This window comes from Aethina tumida, chromosome 3 (assembly GCF_024364675.1).
Source record: "Aethina tumida isolate Nest 87 chromosome 3, icAetTumi1.1, whole genome shotgun sequence".
Classification (NCBI taxonomy): domain Eukaryota; kingdom Metazoa; phylum Arthropoda; class Insecta; order Coleoptera; family Nitidulidae; genus Aethina; species Aethina tumida.
This window is the reverse complement of record NC_065437.1, coordinates 12,297,535-12,322,187: the sequence shown is the minus strand read 5'-3', so window position 1 is coordinate 12,322,187 and position 24,653 is coordinate 12,297,535. Positions and strand designations below refer to the sequence as shown.

The window sequence follows — 24,653 nt, the reverse complement described above, 5'->3', positions numbered from 1 at the left end:
AAGAAAAAACTTATTAAACATGTCATTACCACATGTTGAATTCCAATTTGCTATCATTAGATGATTAGAGGCTTTTTTAAATAGCTTTTCACATGAAATCGTGCATTAAGTGGTAAAAATTATAGTCTAATTATTATTATAACATAGTGCAGTACTTGTTTAAAATTGTTCATTTTTATTAACCTTGTGTACTTCTAATTAATTGTTCACTAATCTTGAAACTTTAGGGGTATGTAATAAATTTGAAGAAAACATCATTAATATTTTAAAATTTTAAAATTTAATATTTATTAAATTAAATCATTTAAAATATTAAATTTTTAGTATTTATATAAAATATTTGAATAATTAAAACATCATTTAAAACAATTCATATATAATTTACACAAAAATACATCAACTTTGTAATAAGTACATATACTGAACAAGTATTTTAATCTTCTTTCTTAGGAATATAATACAACGAATCCAAATAAAAACGGGTAAAATCACCTACGATACTACGATCGGGTATACTTTGTGCCATACCGTACAACGCAACCTTAAACAATCCAAAATTAATATCTTTTATAATTATCACACATATTCGAAAGGTATACCTTTCCCTCAGCAGGTATATTTGGCTGTTTCATAATCTCTTCAACAGACTTTTTGACGTCGTTTAAGAATTTTTCGGCAACAGCTTGAGTGTGCATGGTTGTCAAACAAATATGAATGCTAAAAAAGGATTTGTTCTAGGAAATTATATAACTGGTCACCATTAACTTACGCAGAGGGGAACTGGAGGACGTTCAAATTCCATCCAAGTTCGTTTAGGGCCGACGACAGTCTGTAAATTTCAAAGTCGTTCGAACCAATTGCGATGACACTCGTCACAGGTTGGCCAAAAATAAATATACCTTTAATCCTTCTCAGCCTACAACTCGATTATTAGTACTTATCAAAATTTTCAAGCAGAAACTTGCCCCTTTTCAACGTATTTGGTGTTAAACACAACATCTCTGGTAGCCTTAACGTATCCCTCCTTACCGAAATAAAGAAGAGATGCCCAACAAACGGCAATATTTCCTCCAGCTCTCGACCCACTAACGGTCGGCGATCCATAAACACCGCCAGGCCAATCGGTGGTCACCGTGTACTGATGATGGCGATATCTGCGAAAATTACTCCATTAAATTACGAAAATAAACCGCCGCAACGTTTACTTCTTCTCCCTGTAGAGCACCAACGAAGTTCCTTTGGGGGCATAACCGTATTTGTGGGTGTCGGCCGAAATACTGGTCACACCCGGCAACCGGAAGTCACATAGGGGAATGGGAAAGCCAGCATCCTCCATGAAACATGTCAAAAACCCACCCAGGCACGAGTCCACGTGCACGGGAACGTCGTACTTCAGCCCCAACTCCGAAATCGCTTGAATATCGTCCATGGTACCGTAGGGGAAGTTCGGCGCGGAACCGGCAAGCTACAAAATCCGTATTTAACTGGCTTACACAATGCGGAAGTGGGTGTCAATTACTAAAACGGTGTTAGAGGTGATGGCCCTTTTCATCGCTTTGATGTCGACTTGGAGGGTATTTGGGTCAACTGGGATAGATTTGATCCTCAATCCTAAGTATTGGGCTGCTTTATCGAAGGCGCAGTGAATGGTGGTAGGTACCACGATTTCCGGCCGTTTTATACCTTTCACTTCCCGTCCGTAATCCCGGAAAGCTTTGCATGCCATCATTATCGATTCTGTGCCACCGCTGGTCATCTAAAATTAATTATTTGAGAACGTTTTCATTAATTATTGGCGTTTTTACCGTGCCGCAAGAGTTTTCGTCGCCGTGAAACAAATTGCACGCGATACGAACGATTTCCGCTTCCAGTTTGCATAAACCGGGGAACAAATCGGGATGAAGGGGGTTCGTGTATGAAGTTTGCCCGTAAACATCGGCGATTAGTGAAATCAGTTCTTCATTGTAACAGTAAACTGAACCTGAGGCCATGCCATTCTTCCAATCATAATTACCTGATAATTATAAAAAACACGAATTGTGTTATTTATAATTGAGACAAACAGTTGTTTGTTAAAGAAAAACATGATTTTAGTACATAGATTAGATAAACTAAGAGATACATTATCTATTCATTTTGTATTTATTTATGTCTTAGTAAGATTTACTGATGTAATATCTGATATTTTTAGAAAGTTAAGTTCCAAAATATCAAGTTTTAAAGATTTTAACAATCAAGTCGGTTTATTGTGATGAGTTGCAATTATCATAATGTGGGAATTCTACTTACTTAAATTTAAGTTTTTCTTTAAGACCTCCAATATTTCATTTTTTTTCAGTCCACTTAATGGTAAATCACAAATATAAGGTAAGTCTTTGGTCCTTTTTTGCACATCTGATTCGAATGAATCAGCTAGTGTTTTCAGTTCCGAATCAATCTTATCCCTAATGGCAGGAATGTATCTTAAAATTTTAAACCCAGCTTTCTTTGCTCTTTTTACAATGCCTACAATTATAAATTAAAAATAATGTTCATTGCACATTCAAAAACTTACATTCATCTTGGAAAATAAATTCGTATAGCCAAACAGTCAAAAGTACACTTGAGGTAGTTATGGTTACAATTTGCCATGGTTCTTTATTAGCAAATGCACTGTTTAAATTTGATTTAACAGAAATCAAAGGTAATTTTAACAAGTCCATTTTGATGAGTTAAAGGTGACGCCGGTTAATAGCGACTTTGAACAACAAAACCGATAAGATTCACATAAGATAATTCCTACGTTCGTTTAATCAAATTTAGCACAACCCATCTGATAAAGGCAAAATGAATAACATAACCTCGAACTTTAGTCTTTATTGTTGTTTATCGATCACGAACAAAGGAGCAGTAGATGATCGATTTCGTTCATTTATATGTTTTATTATGATTCAATTTCAGACGTGGCAATCGATAGTTTTGTATAGTTTTATTTATTATTGTTAATAATAAAGTAGGGGTGGATGTTTCTTCCTTAATTTAGCCAACCAGCATTACATTTAACCTAATGCTTTTAAAAATGTAAAAAACATTTGAACTACCACAATTTAAATCTACTTCATTACAATACAGAATCTGTATTACAGATCAATCTCAGTTTCTCTCAAATCAACAGATAGTTGAACCTATACCTGTGCTACTTAAACATTTAAATGTATATAAACATTAAAAATTCGTTAAAAATACAATAACAGTGCTTTAAATGGTTGACAAACACTCTTCCTCTAACATAACCTAATATGAACCTATTTTACGCGATTCTCACAGTCCAGTTATCAAATTTTGCCACCTGTTTTGAGTTCGGCTCTGTATGGAACAACTTAAAACACACCGCGTCTTGCAAAGTGTTAGGGACCTGTTGCAACGAGTATTATATACCCCAAGACTTCGACGGTCTCAGATATTCGTTAAAAACGAGAGTTTACGGTCAGCCACTAGTCGAAGAGGCGGTTGATGCTTTGGTCGCGCACTGGAGCCACGAGCCCAAGAAGGCTCTGACTTTAAGTTTCCATGGTTGGCCTGGTGGAGGCAAGAATTATGTGTCCAGCTTCATAGCCGACCACCTGTATTATAAAGGGTCAAAGAGCCAATTCGTTCATCACTTCAATGGCAGGCTTCACTTTCCTAGGGAGGATATGATACTCAATTATAAGGTAGTTTTTGTGCAAATGTTGTGAGTTTGGTGGTTTACAAATTTATTGTTTGTTTTTAGGAAGACCTAAGGGAATGGTTGAAAGGGAATGTGACTAAATGTGAAAAGCAATTATTCATTTTTGATGAAGTAGATAAAATGCCATCACAAGTCTTAAATATTATCAAACCAATGATAGACTATAAGGAAGTAGTAGATGGAGTTGATTTTAGACATTCAATATTTATTTTCTTATCAAATACTGGTGAAACAGTCATTAATCAAAAGTATGTTGAGTTGTGGAAGAGTGGAAAAATAAGAGAGGAAATTAAATTAAGTGATTTTGAAAGTATCATAATGAAAGGTGCTTTCAATGAAAAAGGTAAAACAAAATTTAATAGATTAATGTTTTTGAGTTTACATTTTTGAATTCTCAGGTGGTTTCCATCAATCTGATGTAATAAAAAGCAATTTAATAGACAGCTATATTCCGTTTCTACCGCTTGAAAAGCCTCATGTTAAACTGTGCATTCTCGACGAATTTCGATTGAGGAATGTTACCAATCCAGAAACACATCATGTGGAGTAAGTATACAATTTGTTTATCATTCTATTTTTAATTTTTTTCTATTATTACAGTGAAATTATGGAGTTTATCGAGTGGGGTCCAAGCAATCTGGAACTGTTCTCAAAAACAGGCTGCAAAAGAGTGAGTCAAAAAGTTGGAATTGCAGTGAGTAAGCATTACGACAAAACAGGAAAATGTAAATCATGTAAAGATGAATTGTGATTTCTTACCTGAATTTTTATTATGTAATTTTATATCAGTGTGCACACCACATGTGATACTCCAAGCTGACCTTTTTATACTGTTTAGTTCTATTAAGTGTAAAACTATTTAATATATTGATTTATTATTATATGTTGTTTATTTTTATTTGTAAATAAAGCAGTTGAGCATATAAAATATATATTATTTTGATAATAATGCATTCTAAACAAAAATGATTAAAATCATATAAAACTGCAAATTGGCACTTCAGAAAGTCTTAAAGAAAATTAAAAATGCATTTTGAATGCATTAATTTGAATGATTTAATTTTGAGAAATATTTCCCATGTTAGATAGTATTTATTTAATTAAGAAAATAAAAATGAGACATAGTTTAACAAAACTAACATAATATGTTTTTTTATATATAACATTAACAAACACAATTAATATTTTGTCCTGGTACCTTATAAAAACAAATATAAAATACTTTCATTTTAAACAACAAAACCAACATTTAATTCCTACGTTTCAGAAACATTTGATATAACTGTTGAGAATTATTCCATATGAGATCGTTAGATCCATAATTATACGGAAGTTGCACCAACCTATTGTGAGGCAGGTAAGTGCTTAAAGGTGTTGCCAAATTATTAGGTTGGGATGTTTGAAAACCTGAAATTAAACGATATATCAAATTTATAACAGTATATTGGCTGTGGAAATAAATGTAATTGTACCTGGATCTGGAGCGTTTATTGACCGATTTGTTGAAGTCACCCTTTGAACAAACATATTATTAGTTAATTGGAAATAACTGAAAAAACAAAACTAACATAACTCGTGAAAATTTTTAAAATACATACTTCGAAACATTTAATCCGTTATTCTGAGTATTTAAACAGTTTTTGGTTGAAGAATCCGAATTTGACCTAACTGTGGTACTTTCGTCCTTTATTTCTGACCACGTATGTTGCCGTAGTGGCGACTCATCAAAGTTGTATAAGAAAGGATTTGTTGAGGTACTTAATACTGAAGTATTTGGGGGTGACAAGGACCTCAAGAACGGATTTGTAGACGACGCATCGGGAACAAAAGTTTCCACTCTTTGAACGACAGATTCCTAGAAAATAATTTCGTTATTTAACTAACAAACCAATAAAACGTTTATCAATAGAAGTTTACAACCTGGTCCTGTGAGATGTCTGAAGCGTTATTATAATTCGTAATATCTGAAATTGCATCCACATCAAACGACAGATACTTGTCGATATCAAGTAACAACGTCTTGTTCTCTTCCGCCAGTTGCTCGGCCTCCGTTAAGCCGCTTTCCTGTCCTTGCTCACCCTCGAATATCACGTTTTCCTCAATAATGTCCTTCATATCGTCCAGCACTTCCTCCAGACAGTCAAAGTCGATGTACCCGACGAACTGATCGACATCGTAGTCGTGTACCAGATCATTGTTTTGGCGGCACCGCCTCTCGCAACCCTCCTCCACACTCTTCCTAAGGGCTTCGCCATCCGGATGCCGTTGGAAGTAGTGCGGCATTATGAACTCGACAAGACCTTCGTTCGCGAATTGCGCGTGAAGTTCGAGCCGGCAAACGGCGAGACCGTATTCCAGTTCGTCGAATGTTGGAAATAAATGGAGATTTTGTACTAGGGGTGGCAGGCACGCTATACTTGGAGATGGACGTCTGCGATCCTATAACAATCATGCAGTAAGGCGGTGCCCTACACCATGGTTATGTTTAATTAAATTGATTTCACGTGCCGACTTAAAAACACACTAATGATGATAAAATTTATTTATTTTAAATTAATAATATAATCTCTATATATTTTAACGTGAAAATATTTACACTCTTCAAAGGAAACTAAAAGAATAGTACACAATTACATGCTGTGATTATAATAAAACAATATTTATCAAATTATTTTGATTTTGAATACAGTTTTTTGAGAAATTGGAACTGTCTCTGTTTTCTGAGCGCGCTAGTTTCATTTAGGGAGTTGTTTACCTTTGAAGCGTTTACTGCATATCCCTCCTTTACCAAAATATCATTTAAATAAAAAATTTGTTTGTCAGTAACGTCAGCCAAATAAACCTCTACAATTTCCTCCTAAAAAATTATATATTTATTGGGGTATGTGTTACACACAAATGTAATAATACCTTCCAATCGATTTCTATTACTTTCGCTCTGAACTTGCGACCGGGCATGAAACTCTGGAAACGTTTTGCTGCCGCAAGTGGCCAACTAACTTCCTGTTCGACGGGGAACGTGTTGGCCAACCTCGTTCTGATCATTTGCCAGGGTAAATTTGAAAACCTGGTGAGCAGGAAACAAACACCCGTTGTCGAAGACCTTGCCACCGTTCCATAATCTATATATAATAGTTTGATCATTCCCTTTTCATTGGGCATTGAATCAATAATTAACGCTCTGTGATATTCTCCAAAAATAATTTGGGTACAGTAAAGTCCCGCAACTTGCAGAGCTTCCGGAACCAAATAGCTGTCCTTGTTTTCTTTATAAAAGATTCTAAAAAAAATAATAAATATTTCATTTTCACTCATTTATAAATTGCAGCTTACTGTATTTCATCCATCAGTTTATCCAGGTTTGAATCGTCACAACAAATCCAAAACTTTGAGGGATCATGTACTTCCCCCACAATGACATCAATTTCATCATAAGCTTTGGTGGTCTTTGGCAGAAAGTGCCTGGGAATCTCTGTACCCAACTTACATACATCATCTGGAATTATATTTCCAAAATTTTTCCACTAAAAAGCAATTATTATTTCTATTAATAATTATGAAATTTTATAAGGAACATGTTCACCCACATTGACTGTGGTCAGCAGAGGCTCAATATCCTTTGAGCTTTGTTTTGTTTCCACTTTTTTTTCCTCATACGTTTGACAATCATAAAGCTTGTACTGGCCCAGATCTTCACAAACACAAACGAACACGTCGGGTAAATCAAAACACAATTGTTGTACACTACGGTAGCCGTGATATTTATAATCCAATTTTTTCTTAAACTTTGCCCTAAAAACATTGTTTTTGATAAATATGTTATTGTCTAGTTTAACATTACCTGTAAAATTTCAGCAAATCTATGCACCATATCCCATCTTTATATTCTCTTATCAGTTGCTGCAATTCCATTTTTAAATTATTTGGAATCTTTGTGTACCTCTCGACGATTTTACTAACGCTTCCTCCTATTACTTCATTATGGTTGATATTTGAGTCTGTAAATTTAGGTTCTGGTTCAATGTAAAAATCAGACTTTTTCACGTGTTCTTGGCTAGAGAAAAATTTCTTTATTGTCCAATCTAGATCAATGTTTTCACATTCAGGCAAAGTATAGTTCCTTAAAGAACAAACTTCAGGTGGTTTTTCCACATCAAATTTATCAGGTTTTTTTATAATAGATGATGTTCCTTCAGTAGTACTATTTAATTTTATACTGTTTGTAGTTTGTTTGCCCATATCATTATTATTTGTTGTTGATACAGTTTTTGTGTTTGGCTGAAATTTCTGCACTGCCTTTGGACCCATATTTTGGTTAATAAAATTTACTTGAACAGGATAAGCAATCTTTCTTCTTAAATTTTTCGTACTGTAAACATTGAAGTAAATTAATAAAAATCATTTTATGGTTATACTTTAGTAATTCAAAAATACTTACTATGATCCTTTTTTGTTGCATACTTTCTGCCTTGTAACCAGTTGATCTATATGATGAGTTTTTGGACTCATAACATGATAAAGTTGTGCTTTTGGTCCATTGCCTTTGACAACAACTGTATCGGGAATGGATTTTAGAAAGTGCTCCAAAGAGTTGTATCCTAACTGTTGAAAGGGTATATCACGACCTATTGTGTTTTTATGGTCAAATATTAAATTTTCTATGGTTATAACGGAAGGTGACGATGTTAAGAGGCTCCGAATTATTGTTTTTGTGTCCTGTTCCAAATCCTGCGCCTAAAATATCAATTCATTTATGTGTAATGTTTTGATTTTACAAATGAAACATGAAAAACGTTTTTTACCATGGTCTATAATCGGTTGGTTTCCGTTGTACAATCAAACACTATAAAAGTCGCATTGGTTTACTGAAATCCACAATATGTATTTAAAGCAAAGACTATATACACATTTAATGTTTTGAAAATTAAGGTTAGGACACTGCGGCGCTGTGACTGCGCAACTGATTTTTATAATTATATACCTCGTACGAGGGATACTTGATATTAATCTGAATCTATTACGAGTGTGAATAAATATTAAATTATTTGACAAACATGCACTCGATGGCAACTGGACATTAGGATGTCTAGAAAAATGTATCAATTAAATTTACAATGAAATATTTTATTATAGGAAAATTCAAAATGAGATAAAAAGAATTCAAAAAATTGAAAAAATATTAATTCAGCTTTTTATTATACCATCCTTTGTTGGCATCGTATGTTCTTGAAGTTATCGCAGTTCTTCATTGTATGCATTTGACTAATCATGGTGTGGAATTATTCATGTTTCTATGTTTGGAGTACTCATATTGGCGTACTTATATCCCACTTTTGATTTATTATGCCTCTTTGATGGATATAAATAAGACAGGTCTTATCAGTAGTACGTTTATTCATTCAATGTTAAGATACAATTGTAGTCACAGCGTTCTAATCACGCACTGTGATTCATTGTTTACATCCACAAATACATTATCCAATTATAATTTACAATAACAGTCTATAGACTCGACCAATTTTCGAATATATGACATGTGTATATCCTTCCAAGCTCTTGAATTACTGAATTACCAATTTTAAATAAATTAAATGTTCTGTGGTCAAGTGGACGTGGTTCTGACCAAATCGAAACAGGGTCTTCACATTGTAAGTAGAAAGCAGGGCTTTCTACAAAAGGCTGTAACTAAACAAAGCCCTATCTACAAACCATCTTCTCACAGCCTTTAAACCAAAATATTAACATATAATGTATTTCTGACACTTACCAAGTAAGTTTCTGTTGTTGTGAATTTGTATTGAGTTTGGGAAATTTAATAAAATTCAACTTTTATTCCTTATACGTTAAGTATTATAATATAATACAAAATTATGATATAGTACAAAATTATTTTTGTAGTTAAGAAGTAACCAATTTTTAATATAAATAACATAAATAGTTATAGTCAATGGTAACATTTTTTAAACAATTTACTTAGATTTTTTAGAGTATTTAACAAATTCTTTTGTTCCTATGTTATAGAAAAAAATTCATTAGTTCCGATAATTTCAATCCTGCCTTCAATCTTCTGACTAACGGGAGACTTATCGGCCAAATAATTTCTGATAACGTCAACATCGACGCCCCCAATTATGGTATTTTTCATATGAGTTAAAGGTGGATATCCTTCATTTCCTGTTAAGAATGACGGAGTGATAATCCGATAATCTTTTTCTTCATCCAGTGGTTCGTATGCTGGTTCAGAACAATTATTACACAAGACTTGTAGTGATGTTACACGTTGTCCTACTGGTCGGTGAAGATCAATGACTATTTTTATGCCTGCAACATTAAAATGAAATAAATATTAACAAAAAATTTAAACATAATGGATAAAAGGACGTTTTCAGATTATAGAATATTACCTGAAACTTGAAACACTCTAAGGTTGATTTTAACTTTTGGTGTTTTGACTGATGTTGAGACGGCGTTTTCGAACAGTTGTTTGATGTGTTTACCTTGGAGCTCACTTACATCAGCAGTGTTAGAGAATGGTTGGGCATTTATTAAGTCATTGTAAGTTATGTCTGTGCGAGTAAAAAAACTATAAACTTTAATACAATTAAATTTGTGATTGTACTCACTGCCTTTTTTAATGTCAGTTCTCAAACCACCGGGGTTTATAATCGCCAAGGAGGCGTAAGTCCAAGAACCTGGTTTCGCTTTTTTTGAGTACTAACGAAAACAAATACATAATATAAGTTTTAATTTGAATTGATTTTTTACACTTACATGATAGACATACGCATCAGTTACAAAATTGCCAAGGAGGCATTCTTGAGTGTAACAACTCGTTTTGGTCAAATCTACAAGAGTCGAACCTAGAACTTCATCGCCCATCGCATCAATCGTTTTCTTCCAGGGTAGCAATTCTTCATTGAGTTCTTTATCTGAAAAACATTTTACGTAAGATCACGATAATGTGGACTTTGATTGTTATACTTTGGGGAACGGTGTGGTCCAAAAATCTCGAATTGCCAGAGAAGTCTACAACTTCTCCCTCCAGATTGTAACTGGCATGTATGTCACCAAAATATTTCGAATAAGCAGACGATTGAATGATCAGAACTTGATTTCCATCTTTACGTTTTACGATAGTTGGAAATGGGCCTAAGGCATGGTCTGGCCCAGGAACTGGCGCTGGAAATCAACATTTAATTGTTGTTTGTAAAAAATTTATCAATTAAAGTCACCTCCAGAGTATAGGAGAGTGTGTGTGTGTCCACCAACTATTAAACCAATTTTTTTCGTAGCGTTCGCCGCTATGGCTTCATCACTTTCGTATCCACAGTGGGACAGAACAATAACAGTAAACACACCTTCCTCTTTCACAAGTCTTTCAGCTTCGGCATTCACGCTGGCCGATTCATGGAGAAATTTCAATTTACCCGGACTCGATGTTGTCTTAAATTTACATAAAACAGTAAGGTTCAATTTAAATACAGCTTACTTACCACCGTGGTATTAGTCAAAACTCCTACGATTCCAATTCTCTTTCCGTCACGTTCCACAATTGTGCTTTTCGTATACAGACCTTGGAACTCGGGTTCAAGTGTGTCGTCTATATTTGCCGTGACAATTGGTGCGTTCAAGGCTTTCATGAACGGGATCAGCCCTTCAAGTCCGTCGTCGAATTCGTGATTGCCCAAAACCTAAGCGAAACGTGACTCAAAGATGAATTTGAAGAAGAATCTTGTTCTTACCACAGCGTCGAAGTTAAATTTGTTTAAAAAATGTTGGGTGACGTTCCATTTGAAAATGCTATACCACAACGTGCCTTGGAAGTTGTCTCCGCCGTTCAGTATAATCACGTTAGGATCGGAGCGTTTAATTTTTTCGATTTCATTATACAATCTGGATAATCCGCCTATGCAGTTCTCATCTTTGCAAGTCCCCCCTGCATCGTTTGTTTCGTCGAACCTGTGTTGGACGGTCAAGCAAATATTTAGATAGTAGTCAAAATATCTTACCTCGCATGGAAGTCATTAATAGACACGACGTGTAGATTGAAATGATCTGAGATTGGATTAGCTTTAGTAAAGCTAATTAGAACGGTGAGAACCAGCGTCTTGATCATTTCAAAAGCGAATTAAGACTAAGAATTTCATTGTCGTATTTACTTCCAGACAATTATTCTGATTATTATCTTGATTTGATAACACAATATTGTTACATCTTATAAGTAACGATTTAGTTTCAAAATAACAAGACACTTTCACTTTAATAATTATGAAATCTCAAAGTTCACCTTGACTTATTCGATGAGTTATTATGTAAATAAATCGTATAAATGAACTGTAATAAACATCTGTTCCTGTTTATTTTAATTTTATATAAACTAGTAAATCCCACGTTTATGGCTAATATTCATACATATAGTACTGGTCACAATTATAGCAACTCAATAAAATATGGTTATACATACTATGTAGTTGACCAATTTTATTCTTTAATGAATTGCAACGTTTGACAAAATTATTTTTACTTTATGGTATTTCAATGATTTGTGTCGATTCAGTCGTTGTCGTTACCAAATGTGTTCTGCTTGTTATAGTTATTTAATAATGGGTCGAGTTTACAGCTAAATAAATCATTTTCTGTATTTATAAGAAATTTAGAGACACAAAGGAAGTGGTAGTTTGAAAAATTTGAAAGAAATTACAGATAAAATAGAAATCAAAAAACAATTAATTCTTAACGTTAACTCAAATTAAAGTGTTACCCACTGTGCAACAGGGTGGTGGTTAAATTGTGGTATGAAAATGCTTCTCTGTGAAGTTCCCTTTTATCAAATATAATGATAACTTACATTTATCTTGACCGACGCAATTTGCAGACACTACATGAAAACATGTGAGATTTCGTTTTAACAAAATTATTGATGTTAAATTAAACTTTATTCATTATGTTAATAAAATTTTTTTTGAAAATTGAAGTTGCTATATTGATTTCCAGCTCAATTTTGAAAAATAAATGTAACATTTTATTGTTTAATAAAACGTCAGTAAATTAATACTATTTCTTACAGTTCATATAAAGTAAAATACTTTTATCCATAATATTAAATAAACAATAACTATAATAATGACCACTACCATATGTTTAGAATTATCTGTTTAAAAAGATAAGCAAATTTGTGAAACAAATGGTTATTACTTATCGATAATGATAAAATGAAAATGGTCCATTATTAATTTTGATTGATTTATAAAAAAACTAATAAGATTATAGATTAAAACTTACTTAAATATAATATTACTATTTAAAAAAATTAAAAATTTGTTGCAAGAATTTTCGGAAATACAATAAGCATATGAAGATCAAAATAATCAGCTTAACTTTTACATCAGGTAAAGTAATAATTGTAAAAAGTCTGCCCAATGTAAAGGTTGGTAAATAAAACACAGATCAGAATTAAATAGATATTTATTATAATTGTTTGTTTATAAATGCGAACCTCTAGCATAAAAAGTTAAAACGTTGGATAAGTCAAAATACAAGATGATTAACCTTAAATACAAGTTATTAAAAATTCGAATTTTTCAGTTTATTTGTACGTAAAAATATACAATTTTTTTTTTGTATTTTTTGTTGTAATTGAATAATTGATTGGTGCCATTTAATTGCGGGTATAATTAATGTGCTCTAATGTGGTGCAATTAGTTAATTATGGTTCTTTATCAGTTTGAAATATCAGAAATTCGGGTTTGTTGCTCGTCGTGGTTTTGCGATTAAATGGTTAATACAGTTTACACCGTTCGTCTTTCGTTTAACTGGACCACTTTTCTGATATCACAAAATCACACCTCGTCTTTGAAACATTCACAATATTCTAGACACATATTTGGACCCTTAGTTATCTAAAAATGGACAGGTTGAAAATTAAATAGACTCTAAAAATTACGATCACATGGATTAGGAGACGTGCAAGAATTTCAAGGAAAAAAACAATTAAAATGGCAGAATATTTTGCAAAATACTTTGGTGTTTGTTTGTTCTTATTATATTAGAGATCCCTTCCTCCGCTGCTTGCGTTTCCGCATTTCTACACATTTCGTTCACTAAATTTTCTGAAATCACATTGAGATTACTAGGAAATCACTTAATCTTATTGTATAAGAACAAGTCCAGTTGAGCACATTGAATTTAATGACCTAATTGAGTTTAATTCAAATTTTAAAAGCGCAAAATTTGCGTTGTTTGTAAATATATTGAGTATTTTGTTAATTGTTAATTAAAATGTAACGTGTGGTGAGTTAATTGGTCAGGTTGTTGTTGTGATTTGAGAAGTTTTTAGTGACTGATTGAATTAAAATATCTACAAGATTTTTTTCTAGTGAATCACTTACATATTAAAATTTTATATAAATATTTACAACTCATTCATTATATATAATATATTTAAATATATATACTAGTGAAAGATATTGGAGCGAGATTTCTTTTTACAGTATAAATACAATAATAAATTCAAAATGGAATATCTTACATCTAGTCAATATCTACAAGAAGTTACAAAATTAAATTGTCAATTGATTGACTTATCATATTAAGATCTACTAAAATATTTGTTCAAAACTTTTATCCATCGGTAAATATTGTTCCTATTAACATTTGTATATCACCTCGTGTTCAGACAGATCACTTTTGTAACGTCCCGTAACTGAGATGAATAAAGAATTGAGTTTTATACACCGAAAAATCTCAATCTACATTCTATTTGCATTTTTCGAAATTGTTTTGAAAAAACTGACGCATCTCACTGCCACATCAATGAGTGGGAAACGTGAATTTTTTACATTATCTTAATGCTAATCTATAGTTAGACTACCTCTGAGTAAACTATGTACAGAATACAATATCTCAAATCCTAGTTGCTTTTTGCAGTTTAAAATTTATAAAACGAATTTCATAACCGGTAATCAAATACATCCAACAATAGCACTTATATTTATACTTTATTTAAGAGTTTAGTAAGGATTGTCTGCTTCAGAAATTCGTTGCGAAAGAAAACGAAGCGATTATTTGAAATTGTGTCGTATATTCATGAAAATATGTTGTCGCTGTTCTATTTATTGCGGGATAGATTAAATTATAGTTGAGAAGATTACTTCTGGTTACAATGTGAATGATTTCATTTGGAATTCAGATAACTACTTAAATATTTGTTAAACATTGCATTAACTTTTGTAATAATAAGTAACAATGACATTATTGTATAAATAACACATTTTAATATTTACATTAATATAATCTATATAAAAGTCAGATATTTGAAAGAACATTGCAATAAACAGTTGATTGTTAATTTGGTAAGACATTTCTCACGAGATAAGTGTATCAATTTATTGCCACAAATTTAGAAGATTATTTTGCATGAATAAAAGTTATTTTAATATACAACACACATGCACCCACAGATACACGCACAACACACATTCTCCCAATTAGGAATGTATAAATGATATGTTATTTTAACTCGTAAATATTATATACACTTGCTGTATAGCTATTTATATATTAATGATTGTTCCGCGTGGAAGTTTTTTCTTTATAGTTCTAGAAACTTCGAGGAAGTAAAGGTAACGCTCTTTTGATTCGTTCAATAATTAAAAACTATATTTAATAACAAATCCGACAACAGAGTGACGCACGGCTTTTTGCGTTTATTGCAACTGACTTGGGCCAATCGAAAGAACCACAAAACAACCGACAGTCGACAATAAAGAAAAAAACAGAACGGACGAAGCATTTGACTAATTCTCATTAAAATAAATTATTTATCGTAGAGTATTATCACAATTTCAATATCCTAGAGTACACAGACACAATGCGCGTTATAGGAACGCAACTACAATATAGTAAGGCATTTTTAGAAGAAGAAAAATATATGTGGTTTCTAATCTCAAGTTATTGCTGGTGTTATTAGACGACCGTTTCGACTTCGGAGGCGACCAACAGGAACTGTTCCTGACCTAAACACACGAAAACAACACAATTACAACACGTTGTCGTTGTTCCTCCACAAACTTACTTTCAAGATAAGCGGCCAGTTCCTGATCCTCGGCTTGCAGGGCCAGCAAACGGGGCGTGAGTCCTTTGCGGTCCTCGATGTTCAGGGCGGCGCCTCCCGCTATCAGAATGCAACAAATGTCCCTCCATTTGTATGTAGCCGCCTTGTGCAGAGCAGTCTGTCCACTGTAATTAATTTCGTAAACGAAATTTTAATGACATAATGAATATTAAATGTACTATCTGGAAAACGGTATGTAAAACGTATCAAAACTGGATGAATTACATTACATTGTTACGAGTTGGATCCCATTAATGAAATTATAAATTTGTTTGAATCAAGCGAATTGGATTGAATTATTAATAACAATAATACAATTACTAGACACAAGCGTAATTCAGTTTGTTATTTCCTAGTCTGTAAAAAACGTTTTTGCCTCTACTGAAGTAATATGATTTGTGATGATTTATTTTTCCAGTAAGTTCTATTTTCGATATTTGAATTGCATTAATTTATTTATAATTTAATTACAGAATACACTGAGAACAAATTAATCGTAATGTATTTTTTTTATATTTACACTGGACGTCTTTTGAAGTGTATGACAAATATAATAATAAACTAGTCATAAGGAAATAGGTATCACCACAAAAAGTATTTGCAACTTTTTATTTTTAAATATATCGAAATGAAATGCGAAGAATTAAAGGTATCCCTATATTTAATAGTGAGCATGTCTTAATCTACTTCTTCGAAGTTCGGCGCAACATTCGGACACTGATTGTATCAACCGATAGACCAAGTTTTGAGGTACATTCTTCCATTTTCTCTAAAGCTAATTTTTGAAGATTATTTGCGGGTTCCACATTTCTTATGCATCGCCCTAGAATGTCCCAAAGATGTTCTATCGGATTCATATCAGGACTATTCGTTGGCTACTTTATAACCCTCAAATTATGTTTTTCAAAGACATTTTGAACAACTGTGGTAGTGTGTGATCTCGCATTATCTTGTTGTAAAGTGAAATTTGGTCTGTACTGATTCATGAAAGGTATCACAGAATATGGTCAATGTATTGCCTGGCCACCAAGACGTGAAGGATTGTACCATTACACATCCTCTTCCAAAAGCTCTTCTCTGGACTACAGTTAGGTTTTAATATCGTACCAATTTCTCTGCACCGAGTCCACAATCTGTGAATAAGCGGCCGACTTGTTGCGAGCAAGTTTGCCACGTACCTATGTGATCGATATTCTTCCAGAAGTGCAAGGGCCCTAACAACTTCATCTCGATTAAGATGTCTTCTTTATACAATAGGTCTTCCAAGAGCAATGTTATTCGGGAATTAAACGAGTCTATTCTGAGCATTTCAATTATTTTAGTTTTTCTACAGTAATTAAAAAAATAAATAAGTTTTTTGTAACATTAAATGTACTGTGGTGTGTAAATAATGGTTATAAGATGGTTATCTAAAAAAAATATGAGAACTGACTACATTTCAAATAATTAAAATTTTTTCATTGTGACTAGTTTATATAAATAGAAAACATGTTTCAAGAAAATTAAATAAAATTCCATTAACAACAGAACATTTTAACCAGTAATAAAACTAATACTGACTATACTCGCTGTTTAACAGAGGATTTCGAAAACGTCTTTTGGGTCTAATATCAGTCTCATGCAACCATCTTGTGATGGTAAATAGATTTATAGTGATGTAACGTCTACATGATACCTGAATGTAGAGAATGTGGGGTTTTGTCTAGCAGAAATAATGAGAACACGAGTCGTAGCTCGTTGTCGACCAACAACCATATTGTAAACTGGTATTACCAGTTTGCCGATAACGATTTTAAGTGTAACTTACTATACTTTGTGAGATATTATACACGTGGGCTCCTTTTTGAAGTGAAAACTTCTTTAGCCGCGTTGGGGAAAATCTTATGGGTTCGCGTCACCGACATGCTCGTCCTTCTTTTGTTAACTCAGTACTACAGAACATAAAACGACAATCGATGCCGCTTCTACGCGATACTTAGATAATTTTGAATCAAACATTTTCATTTCTTACTTTAGTTACCATAAGCCTGTTGTATCTTTTTTAGAACAAAATGACATAATTGAAAGTACTAAAAGTCTAAGTATTGTTGAAATTAATGATGACAATGATACAAACAATTAAAATAATGTTAAAAAACAAGTTCATTGAAATTTAAGTAAATACAAATACTATCCATAAATAATATGATTGTATATTAATTGTTATTTCATTGAATTGTATTTATATTTTGTCATGATCTTGTACAGTCCGTATTATATTTAAATAGTAAAAAACCATATAATCATGCTTAAAATTGTTGCTCGGTGTGTCAATAGATGTGATAAATTTAATTCAAACATTATGAAATTTCAAATTTGAATACTAAAAGTTCTAAGTTTTCACTTCTATCTGCAGTCTCTATAATTGCCAACTTTATTTTTTTTTTCTTCTAAATAAATATGTACTTCCAGTTTAAATTACCATGAGAAAATGTTTCTTGTTACACAATTAATCTGCCTAATTCCTAATTTGAATACTTTTACAAATACGAGACAAAAAACTGCTGATATCTTGTTACGATAAATTTAATTGACAAACGGGGGTATAACAATCAATAAATTATTTTGCTGGCCACGTCTTTTATTTTCAATGGGTGGTGAAGATATTTGGTATAAAAAGGATTATTGTGATTTAAAAAACCTTATTTGTCACTGATCATTCGAATTGTATGTTGTTAACTATGCGTAAATAAAAATAAAATATTATTTTTGTTTTTTTTTTTGTTCTATATATAATGTGCCAGACTCAAACGTCACGAGCTGCCACTGCTATAAATATAAAATACTGATTGTCTCAATTAACATGACTCGTCAAAATAAAACGTATTGAAAATATGTATTTAATCTAGGAAATGCAAATTATCCACTTTAAATCTCGTGCAGTGATAACAGTAATTTCAATAAGATTTAGTCTCGAAAACTTAATCGATATACTTACAGATTGTTATCGATCATGTTTATGGTGGCGGGTGCGAATCGTACGACGTATTTAACAAGGTCTTTATGTCCGTAACGGGCCGCATAATGCAGTATTGTTTGACCAGACGGATCCTTTGTCAGCAACGAGTATCCTTGACAGTGGAGCTCTCTTATCTGAAAAACCACGAATTCAGTCATTTTTTACAGTGCCCAGCATAATGTGAACGGCTGCAAATCCCAACCTGCTTACTTATTCGATTATCGAGTGTATTAGGACTACTGATTTAAACATGAATATTGTTTGTTGACTTACGGCTTTCAGGTCCCCGATTTTGGCGGCGGACAACATTGCCTCGTTGGGTTTTTCCGTTATATTGCTAAAATTACAGAAGAAATTCGTTTAATGTGGTGAACGACGGTTTGGAGATCGGTATTTTATTGGGAAAACTCTTACCTATAAGGACTGTAAGATTCTTGAGTTAAACCGAACAATCTCTCAGTGATGCTGCATGCACAGTTTTATATTTGGGTCAGAAGTGGGATAAATGCGAGTACAGTGCAAATTGCTTCGTTAAATTGAAAGTAATTGATTCAAGTAACTAATACTTTAATGAAGAAAGAAATAAAGAAACTAGTTCGGTGGTATTGGGTGGAAAAAAGGAAAAACTCGATTGTGTGACAGATTTATTCTAAACATGCTGACAATGATATAATTATAATTCATGCTAACACACAGTATTGAAGATTATGAACAAGTATAAAAGTTGCCGTTTGATTGAATCAGTTTCTCGGAACAACTCGATTAAATATCGATAAAGGGTTTGGCATAATATAATAGGTATAATCCAATTATCAATAAATACCTTCTGATCTTGACCCCAGATTCTGTTGATATTATTTGTCTGTTGCCGTTCTGGTTTTCAGTCGGTATCGGCCCCTTGGGCAGCTCATCCGGCGACTGCAGCACTTTCGGTGACATTGGTGGTTGGTCGCTTGGAGAATCCAAACTGCCATCATCGCTGAAACAATTTCATTATTTCTATATTTTCGTATGACCCGCGTTTTTCTTTCAGGCAAATGTGTGGTTAAATGTCCCTCATGAATTTGCAGATTGGTTCGGACCACGGAATTAATTAATGCATTTCGCATTGTCCATTATTCCGAAATTCCGTGGATTGGATGATTGAATGTGTGTATACGCAAATGAATGTCATGTGTGTTCTCGGTGCATAGGTCGGTTAAATAAAACGACATGTTCGGTCTAACCGTTCGTAAATCAGTTCACCTGTATGTTCGTTATCAACCATAATTCCTTTGTACACATGTGTGTTGTGCATATTTCTATATAGTGTGTTATTTAAAATATAAACAAATTTATAATGGGGTTTTTGATCATTCTTTTATTGTTTTAATCGTTTTTAAATGCACCAAATAAAAGTTATGTTATATTATTATAATATTAATAGTATAATATTTTGTGACTTCACGGTGAAGTACTGTTACAAAATCGTATAATATTTGATTTTTGTCACATACGCCAAGTACTCTATAAATGGTGAACAAATTTGTTATTTTGTAGTATTGATTTGTAACAAAATTTCATCATCTTTAAATAATTGATTTATGTATCTTTGATTAATTATAATTTATTCATTGAGTTAAGGAGAGTGGAAACTGTTCGTACAGCAAGAAAGAAGCGACCAAGAACTAACTGGAAAAATGTTGTGGTTAATATTCTTTTATTATTTTAATTAATTTTCTTTTATTAATCTTTGTAGTTGTACTACTAGAATTAGATTTCCTTTAAAATACTATAAAATATATGATTTTGATGTTTAATAAATATTTAAACATCGTGAATGCACAAACAAATTGTATAATTACAACTACATCCAAAAGGCAATTAATTTTATGTTTTCAAATATCTTATCCTAATTCATTTGAATATTTTAATTAAGTTTTTTGTTTCGCATCCGCCATTTATACAACTGTTGTTAAAAATGGCGAATGCGCAACCAATCCAATAATTATACTATCGAGAGAAGTAGAGATTACAATTAAATAACTCAGTTAACAACAGTGAGTTCGAAAAACTTGAGAGAATCGATAAATGTCAATCCATTCTTATCTTTAACTGAAATTAATGGCAACCTGGAGGAAATGGACTTACTTACCATATGTCTAGCTCAATTCAGAAAAATAAGTGCAAGACTTTATAGAATAAGAAAATATTAGTTTTAAGTATAAAATATAAAACAAAATTAATAAACTAATATTATTTTAACAGTTCAAATTAAATAAAATAATAATAATATTTAACATTTTAATAATATTTAAGATTTTAAAAAGATGCTATAATACTGAACACTACTGTAGGTAACATATGTATTATTTGGTTACTTATAATGTTCACTTGTTTGCACAACTTTTTTCCATTAAGCTTAATTTTTAATTAGGGACATCATGGACAATAAACAAAGAATTTTTACTGGAAAATTAAGTGGATTAACATAATTACAAGCACCCAATTCTTACCCCTGATTTTTAATTTTACCTTTTTGAATAAACACAGTTTTTTTCGTTAGGCTTAATTTTTAATTAGAAACATTATGAACAATAAATAAAACATTAATGAATACATACAAGTAAGTAAAATATTCTCCTGTTATTTGAAATAAAAGCTTGACTACTAAATTTCCATAAAATAGCACAGTTTTACATATTTAATCGCATATAAAGGAAAACGATCGAACAATTATAGGGACGAGCCTCGTTATTTTCAGACCGATTGGCTAAATGGATAATCGTAATCGAATTATGGGTTCATGTTCAATTCGCTTATCGATATTAATCACGATGTACCGTCATACATGATGGAAACACCCAAAACACAAACCAATGATTGTTCCTCCGTGTTTAATTCGAATTAAATTAGCCGACAATAAATAATTGCTTTAGAATGGGACTGAAATGGAAGTTGTCGTACCTGATCCTCATCTCGGGAATGACGTACGGCGCCTGATAATTTGAATTGGGCGACGGCAATGCGGTCTCGTCCTCCGGCGTCTGCGGCACGGTGCCGCCTCCGCATTCCAGTATGTACAGGTTCTCGCACGCAATGTCCGAGATGTAGTGCAGATTCTCCTGCGCCTTGTCTATCCTGAAGAACCGCTCGGCGGTGCAGGCTGCAAAGGAACAACGCATTGCATCAGGGTAAGACAAAAACACCGGCCAACTTACAGTCGACGAAACACCATTCCGGCGAAATCCTCAACGAGCTGTCGGTCTGGTCCTGGATGAATTTGTTGATGATGGCGCGCACTTGTTCCAGATCGGATATCGGATTGACTTCGATCGTGCCCATGGTTATCGCTGAAACAATTCAATTACAACTACGCCTTAAACCTTATTAGAATCGGTCGGAATTAATCCTCGGTAATATTATATCCCGGGCAACTTTACACCCGTACATTGTGCTTTTAATTAGTTTAAGTTCTCGACGTATTCGGCATAATGTGTGTTATTGTGTTCTGTAATGGAGTGGTTCGGGTTTTAATGCCTAGCCGGCTCGGATTCAATTAGCAAGTTTCACTTTTGCTGAACACGGCTTGAATTATTTCTGTTGAAAAAACAATGGAAATTTTATCCACCTCAAATGATATACGCAGACGGTTTAATACAATTATTTCGTTACAAACAAGCATTCATCCAATATTAATGGACTTTATTATTGTTGTTTTCGGAAATCAGGATATGGAGTCATGTATTGGTCTGTAAAAGCACTATTTTTGGGATTTTTTTAGGTAACTACGAGAAACTGAATGTAAAAATGCAATTATTTTATTCATTTGTTTTCAAATTTTAGATATATTGTCCCTCTTTTAATTTAAATTTCCTTTATTAAATAGAATTAAAAATATTTTCAATACGTTTTATTTTGACAAGTAATATTGAATATTTGCAACTCTAGACTCAGTGTTTTACTGAGTGAGTGAAGAGTATAATAACATTTTTTTTCACGTGCATTAGACACAGTTGGGCTGAAAAGTTCGTAGGCTAGTATAGAAAAAAACATTTTTTTGATAGAATTTAATTTATTCGATATAGTTGCCTTCAAGGGCGTGCTTTCAGATCGATTCACTTATTCCAGCGAAGAGATTTCTGCAAAATGATCTTTGAGACGAGATAATACTCCGATGCAGCTAAATCTGATGAATAAGGCGGATGGGGAAGCAATTGGAGCCTTAAATCGATGCTCTTGTGTGCCGGCGCATTGTCTGGCAAAAGCAAAATTTTTTTTTCGCTTCATGTGAATCTGTTTCGATGCGATTTCGGACATCAATCGCTCCAATAATACGCAGAAATATTCGCTGTTGATTGTTTTTCCTTTTTCGAGGTAGTCCACGAAGGGTATGCCATGACAATCCCATCGGAGGGCTTGTCGCTGCGGACTTCATCGGCAGTGCAGTCTCCGGCAACCATGAAACTCTCGAAACCAATATTGTTTCCTTCGCCATTTTGCCGCTCAAAAAATAATGTTTTATGAGAGAACGGAAATCATGATGCCAAACACGTAACCGAAAATCAGCCGTCAAAACAAAACTAAGGGTTGTATCGCGTTGAAATTTGATATGTCGGCCTAAATATGAATGGGCTATAAGGCATCATAATCTTTTTCGCGATAGCAGCGCATTTTGGTGGTCAAGGTGGTTACTTTTCAGCCCACTTGTTAAATACCAAAGATGATTTGCCAAGTTCAGATCCCCTAATTTTGATTTCTTTGTCTTTTATCGATCAGGAAGACCAAGTACATTAAACATCGACATGCTAAGGGTAGAAGTGGAAACAAATCCATGTCAAACACCCTTAACCAACTTTGGTCGACCATCCAGGAACATTTACAAAACATTGAAAAAATAATCAAAGCTGTTTTGAGACTCCTATAATTTGTCCAAAGAGACTAAAGCTTCAACAACACTCTACAGAATCGTTCTTTGATCATCTGAGATGGAAAATTGTTCCTATATGATAATCCAAAAGGAGCGTATCTCTTAATTAAATTACCACGAAGTACTGTGAAGCCGGGAGGTACTGCCTCAACCACTATACTCATCCAATAGTGCACTTTACATTTCTATTTATTCAGATCTCTATAACATTTTCTTAGTAGCAAAAAATTTGAATATTTGGATGAAGTGCAAAATGCCATCTCGAGATATTTTATTCATTAATTATTTATTGATTTTTATCCGTCCAGGATTGAAAATTTGCACACTAGATGCCAAAAGGTTGTTGATAATGAGAAGCACTATCTATAATTTTGAAAATATTTTTTTCTGTTGTGTGTGTAAACGTTTAGTATACACACACAATAGTTTAGTTCTTTGGTGGGGCTCCATTATGATGTGGGGAGGCATTTCTTTAATAGCACCTACCGACTTTGTGATGATAAATAGGAAACCCTAATGATGGGCATTACACGTCTAAATTATTTACTAATGCAGGATAATGCACGTCCATATACAGCCCATGTCCGAAATTATCATGCTGACATTGGGACTCGCAGTTCAGACTTTCACCCAATAGGACATATCTGGGACATTCTGGGAGACGTTTAAGGAACCATCCTAACCGTTCGAAATTTGAGACAATTTGGATCAAAATGAAATTCGAACCCAGATAGGGACAAAATATATGAGGGTGTCATTAGTAGTACAGGTGGAAATACCCCATATTAAGTTTATATTTTTATTTTTTATAAACATCAAATTTTCTTAATTTTTAATATTTTTAGAAAAACAATAATTTTTAAGATTTTTTGTAATAATTATAATTAAAAACCTTAAAAACGTTTCAGAAAATATTAATAATCAA

At 32.9% G+C, this 24,653-nt stretch overlaps 5 protein-coding genes across 8 annotated transcripts in view; 1 reads left to right on the top strand and 4 right to left on the bottom strand.

Annotated features, from left to right (window-relative positions):
• Nucleotides 1-359: 359 nt before the first annotated feature.
• Nucleotides 360-2,926, bottom strand: LOC109594742 (sphingosine-1-phosphate lyase). The gene is made up of 9 exons (XM_020009984.2): nucleotides 2,555-2,926; nucleotides 2,290-2,505; nucleotides 1,806-2,014; nucleotides 1,520-1,756; nucleotides 1,206-1,465; nucleotides 966-1,154; nucleotides 770-916; nucleotides 600-717; nucleotides 360-541 (listed from the first exon to the last, which is right to left on the bottom strand). Exons 1-9 carry the CDS (start codon nucleotides 2,700-2,702, stop codon nucleotides 434-436), a joined length of 1,632 nt encoding a protein of 543 aa, XP_019865543.2. The 5' UTR covers nucleotides 2,703-2,926; the 3' UTR covers nucleotides 360-433.
• A 200-nt stretch (nucleotides 2,927-3,126) lies between these two features.
• Nucleotides 3,127-4,592, top strand: LOC109594746 (torsin-1A). The gene is made up of 4 exons (XM_020009988.2): nucleotides 3,127-3,692; nucleotides 3,752-4,052; nucleotides 4,108-4,255; nucleotides 4,310-4,592. Exons 1-4 carry the CDS (start codon nucleotides 3,279-3,281, stop codon nucleotides 4,458-4,460), a joined length of 1,014 nt encoding a protein of 337 aa, XP_019865547.1. The 5' UTR covers nucleotides 3,127-3,278; the 3' UTR covers nucleotides 4,461-4,592.
• A 134-nt stretch (nucleotides 4,593-4,726) lies between these two features.
• On the bottom strand, nucleotides 4,727-8,626 carry LOC109594737 (uncharacterized). 2 transcript variants are annotated; one of them, XM_049964290.1, is made up of 11 exons: nucleotides 8,512-8,626; nucleotides 8,148-8,443; nucleotides 7,551-8,078; nucleotides 7,297-7,501; nucleotides 7,043-7,233; nucleotides 6,620-6,989; nucleotides 6,465-6,566; nucleotides 5,630-6,148; nucleotides 5,308-5,564; nucleotides 5,182-5,258; nucleotides 4,727-5,116 (listed from the first exon to the last, which is right to left on the bottom strand). In XM_049964290.1, the coding sequence occupies exons 1-11, from the start codon at nucleotides 8,512-8,514 to the stop codon at nucleotides 4,959-4,961; spliced, it is 2,706 nt and encodes a 901-aa protein (XP_049820247.1). In that variant the 5' UTR covers nucleotides 8,515-8,626; the 3' UTR covers nucleotides 4,727-4,958. The 2 variants fall into 2 exon arrangements, with proteins under 2 accessions (XP_049820247.1, XP_019865537.2); XM_020009978.2 differs by having other exon boundaries at nucleotides 5,182-5,222.
• Nucleotides 8,627-9,648: 1,022 nt separating this feature from the next.
• LOC109594750 (apyrase) lies at nucleotides 9,649-11,885 on the bottom strand. Its single transcript, XM_020009991.2, has 9 exons — nucleotides 11,719-11,885; nucleotides 11,452-11,668; nucleotides 11,203-11,400; nucleotides 10,942-11,152; nucleotides 10,691-10,888; nucleotides 10,481-10,638; nucleotides 10,333-10,423; nucleotides 10,114-10,275; nucleotides 9,649-10,030 (listed from the first exon to the last, which is right to left on the bottom strand). The coding sequence occupies exons 1-9, from the start codon at nucleotides 11,823-11,825 to the stop codon at nucleotides 9,720-9,722; spliced, it is 1,653 nt and encodes a 550-aa protein (XP_019865550.2). The 5' UTR covers nucleotides 11,826-11,885; the 3' UTR covers nucleotides 9,649-9,719.
• Nucleotides 11,886-13,156: 1,271 nt separating this feature from the next.
• LOC109594752 (eye-specific diacylglycerol kinase) overlaps nucleotides 13,157-24,653 on the bottom strand; it is a 134,905-nt gene continuing 123,408 nt past the window's right edge. For 2 of the 3 annotated variants that reach the window (XM_049964288.1, XM_020009992.2), the window contains 8 exons: nucleotides 22,020-22,151; nucleotides 21,766-21,964; nucleotides 19,643-19,798; nucleotides 19,234-19,284; nucleotides 19,093-19,156; nucleotides 18,799-18,953; nucleotides 15,783-15,946; nucleotides 13,157-15,723 (listed from right to left, as the gene is read on the bottom strand). In XM_049964288.1, coding sequence (XP_049820245.1) covers nucleotides 15,674-15,723; nucleotides 15,783-15,946; nucleotides 18,799-18,953; nucleotides 19,093-19,156; nucleotides 19,234-19,284; nucleotides 19,643-19,798; nucleotides 21,766-21,964; nucleotides 22,020-22,151 — 971 coding nt within the window. In that variant the 3' untranslated portion in view covers nucleotides 13,157-15,673. The remainder of the gene's footprint in view (nucleotides 15,724-15,782; nucleotides 15,947-18,798; nucleotides 18,954-19,092; nucleotides 19,157-19,233; nucleotides 19,285-19,642; nucleotides 19,799-21,765; nucleotides 21,965-22,019; nucleotides 22,152-24,653) is intronic. The other variant, XM_049964289.1, reaches the window with a different exon arrangement.

Excerpts from the sequence above, each read along its gene's own strand:
- LOC109594742 (XM_020009984.2), bottom strand. The coding sequence starts at position 2,702 with ATGGACTTGTTAAAATTACCTTTGATTTCTGTTAAATCAAATTTAAAC. Across the intron at positions 2,015-2,289 it reads AAAGAAAAACTTAAATTTAA|GTAATTATGATTGGAAGAAT; the intron begins GTAAGTAGAATT and ends TATAATTATCAG. Across the intron at positions 917-965 it reads ACCAAATACGTTGAAAAGGG|GCTGAGAAGGATTAAAGGTA; the intron begins GCAAGTTTCTGC and ends ATCGAGTTGTAG.
- LOC109594746 (XM_020009988.2), top strand. The coding sequence starts at position 3,279 with ATGAACCTATTTTACGCGATTCTCACAGTCCAGTTATCAAATTTTGCC. Across the intron at positions 3,693-3,751 it reads ATATGATACTCAATTATAAG|GAAGACCTAAGGGAATGGTT; the intron begins GTAGTTTTTGTG and ends GTTTGTTTTTAG. Across the intron at positions 4,256-4,309 it reads CCAGAAACACATCATGTGGA|TGAAATTATGGAGTTTATCG; the intron begins GTAAGTATACAA and ends CTATTATTACAG.
- LOC109594737 (XM_049964290.1), bottom strand. Across the intron at positions 8,079-8,147 it reads TGCAACAAAAAAGGATCATA|TACGAAAAATTTAAGAAGAA; the intron begins GTAAGTATTTTT and ends CAATGTTTACAG. Across the intron at positions 7,234-7,296 it reads CTCTGCTGACCACAGTCAAT|TGGAAAAATTTTGGAAATAT; the intron begins GTGGGTGAACAT and ends ATTGCTTTTTAG.
- LOC109594750 (XM_020009991.2), bottom strand. The coding sequence starts at position 11,825 with ATGATCAAGACGCTGGTTCTCACCGTTCTAATTAGCTTTACTAAAGCT. Across the intron at positions 11,153-11,202 it reads TTTTGACTAATACCACGGTG|ACAACATCGAGTCCGGGTAA; the intron begins GTAAGTAAGCTG and ends TGTAAATTTAAG. Across the intron at positions 10,276-10,332 it reads AACTGACATTAAAAAAGGCA|ACATAACTTACAATGACTTA; the intron begins GTGAGTACAATC and ends TTACTCGCACAG.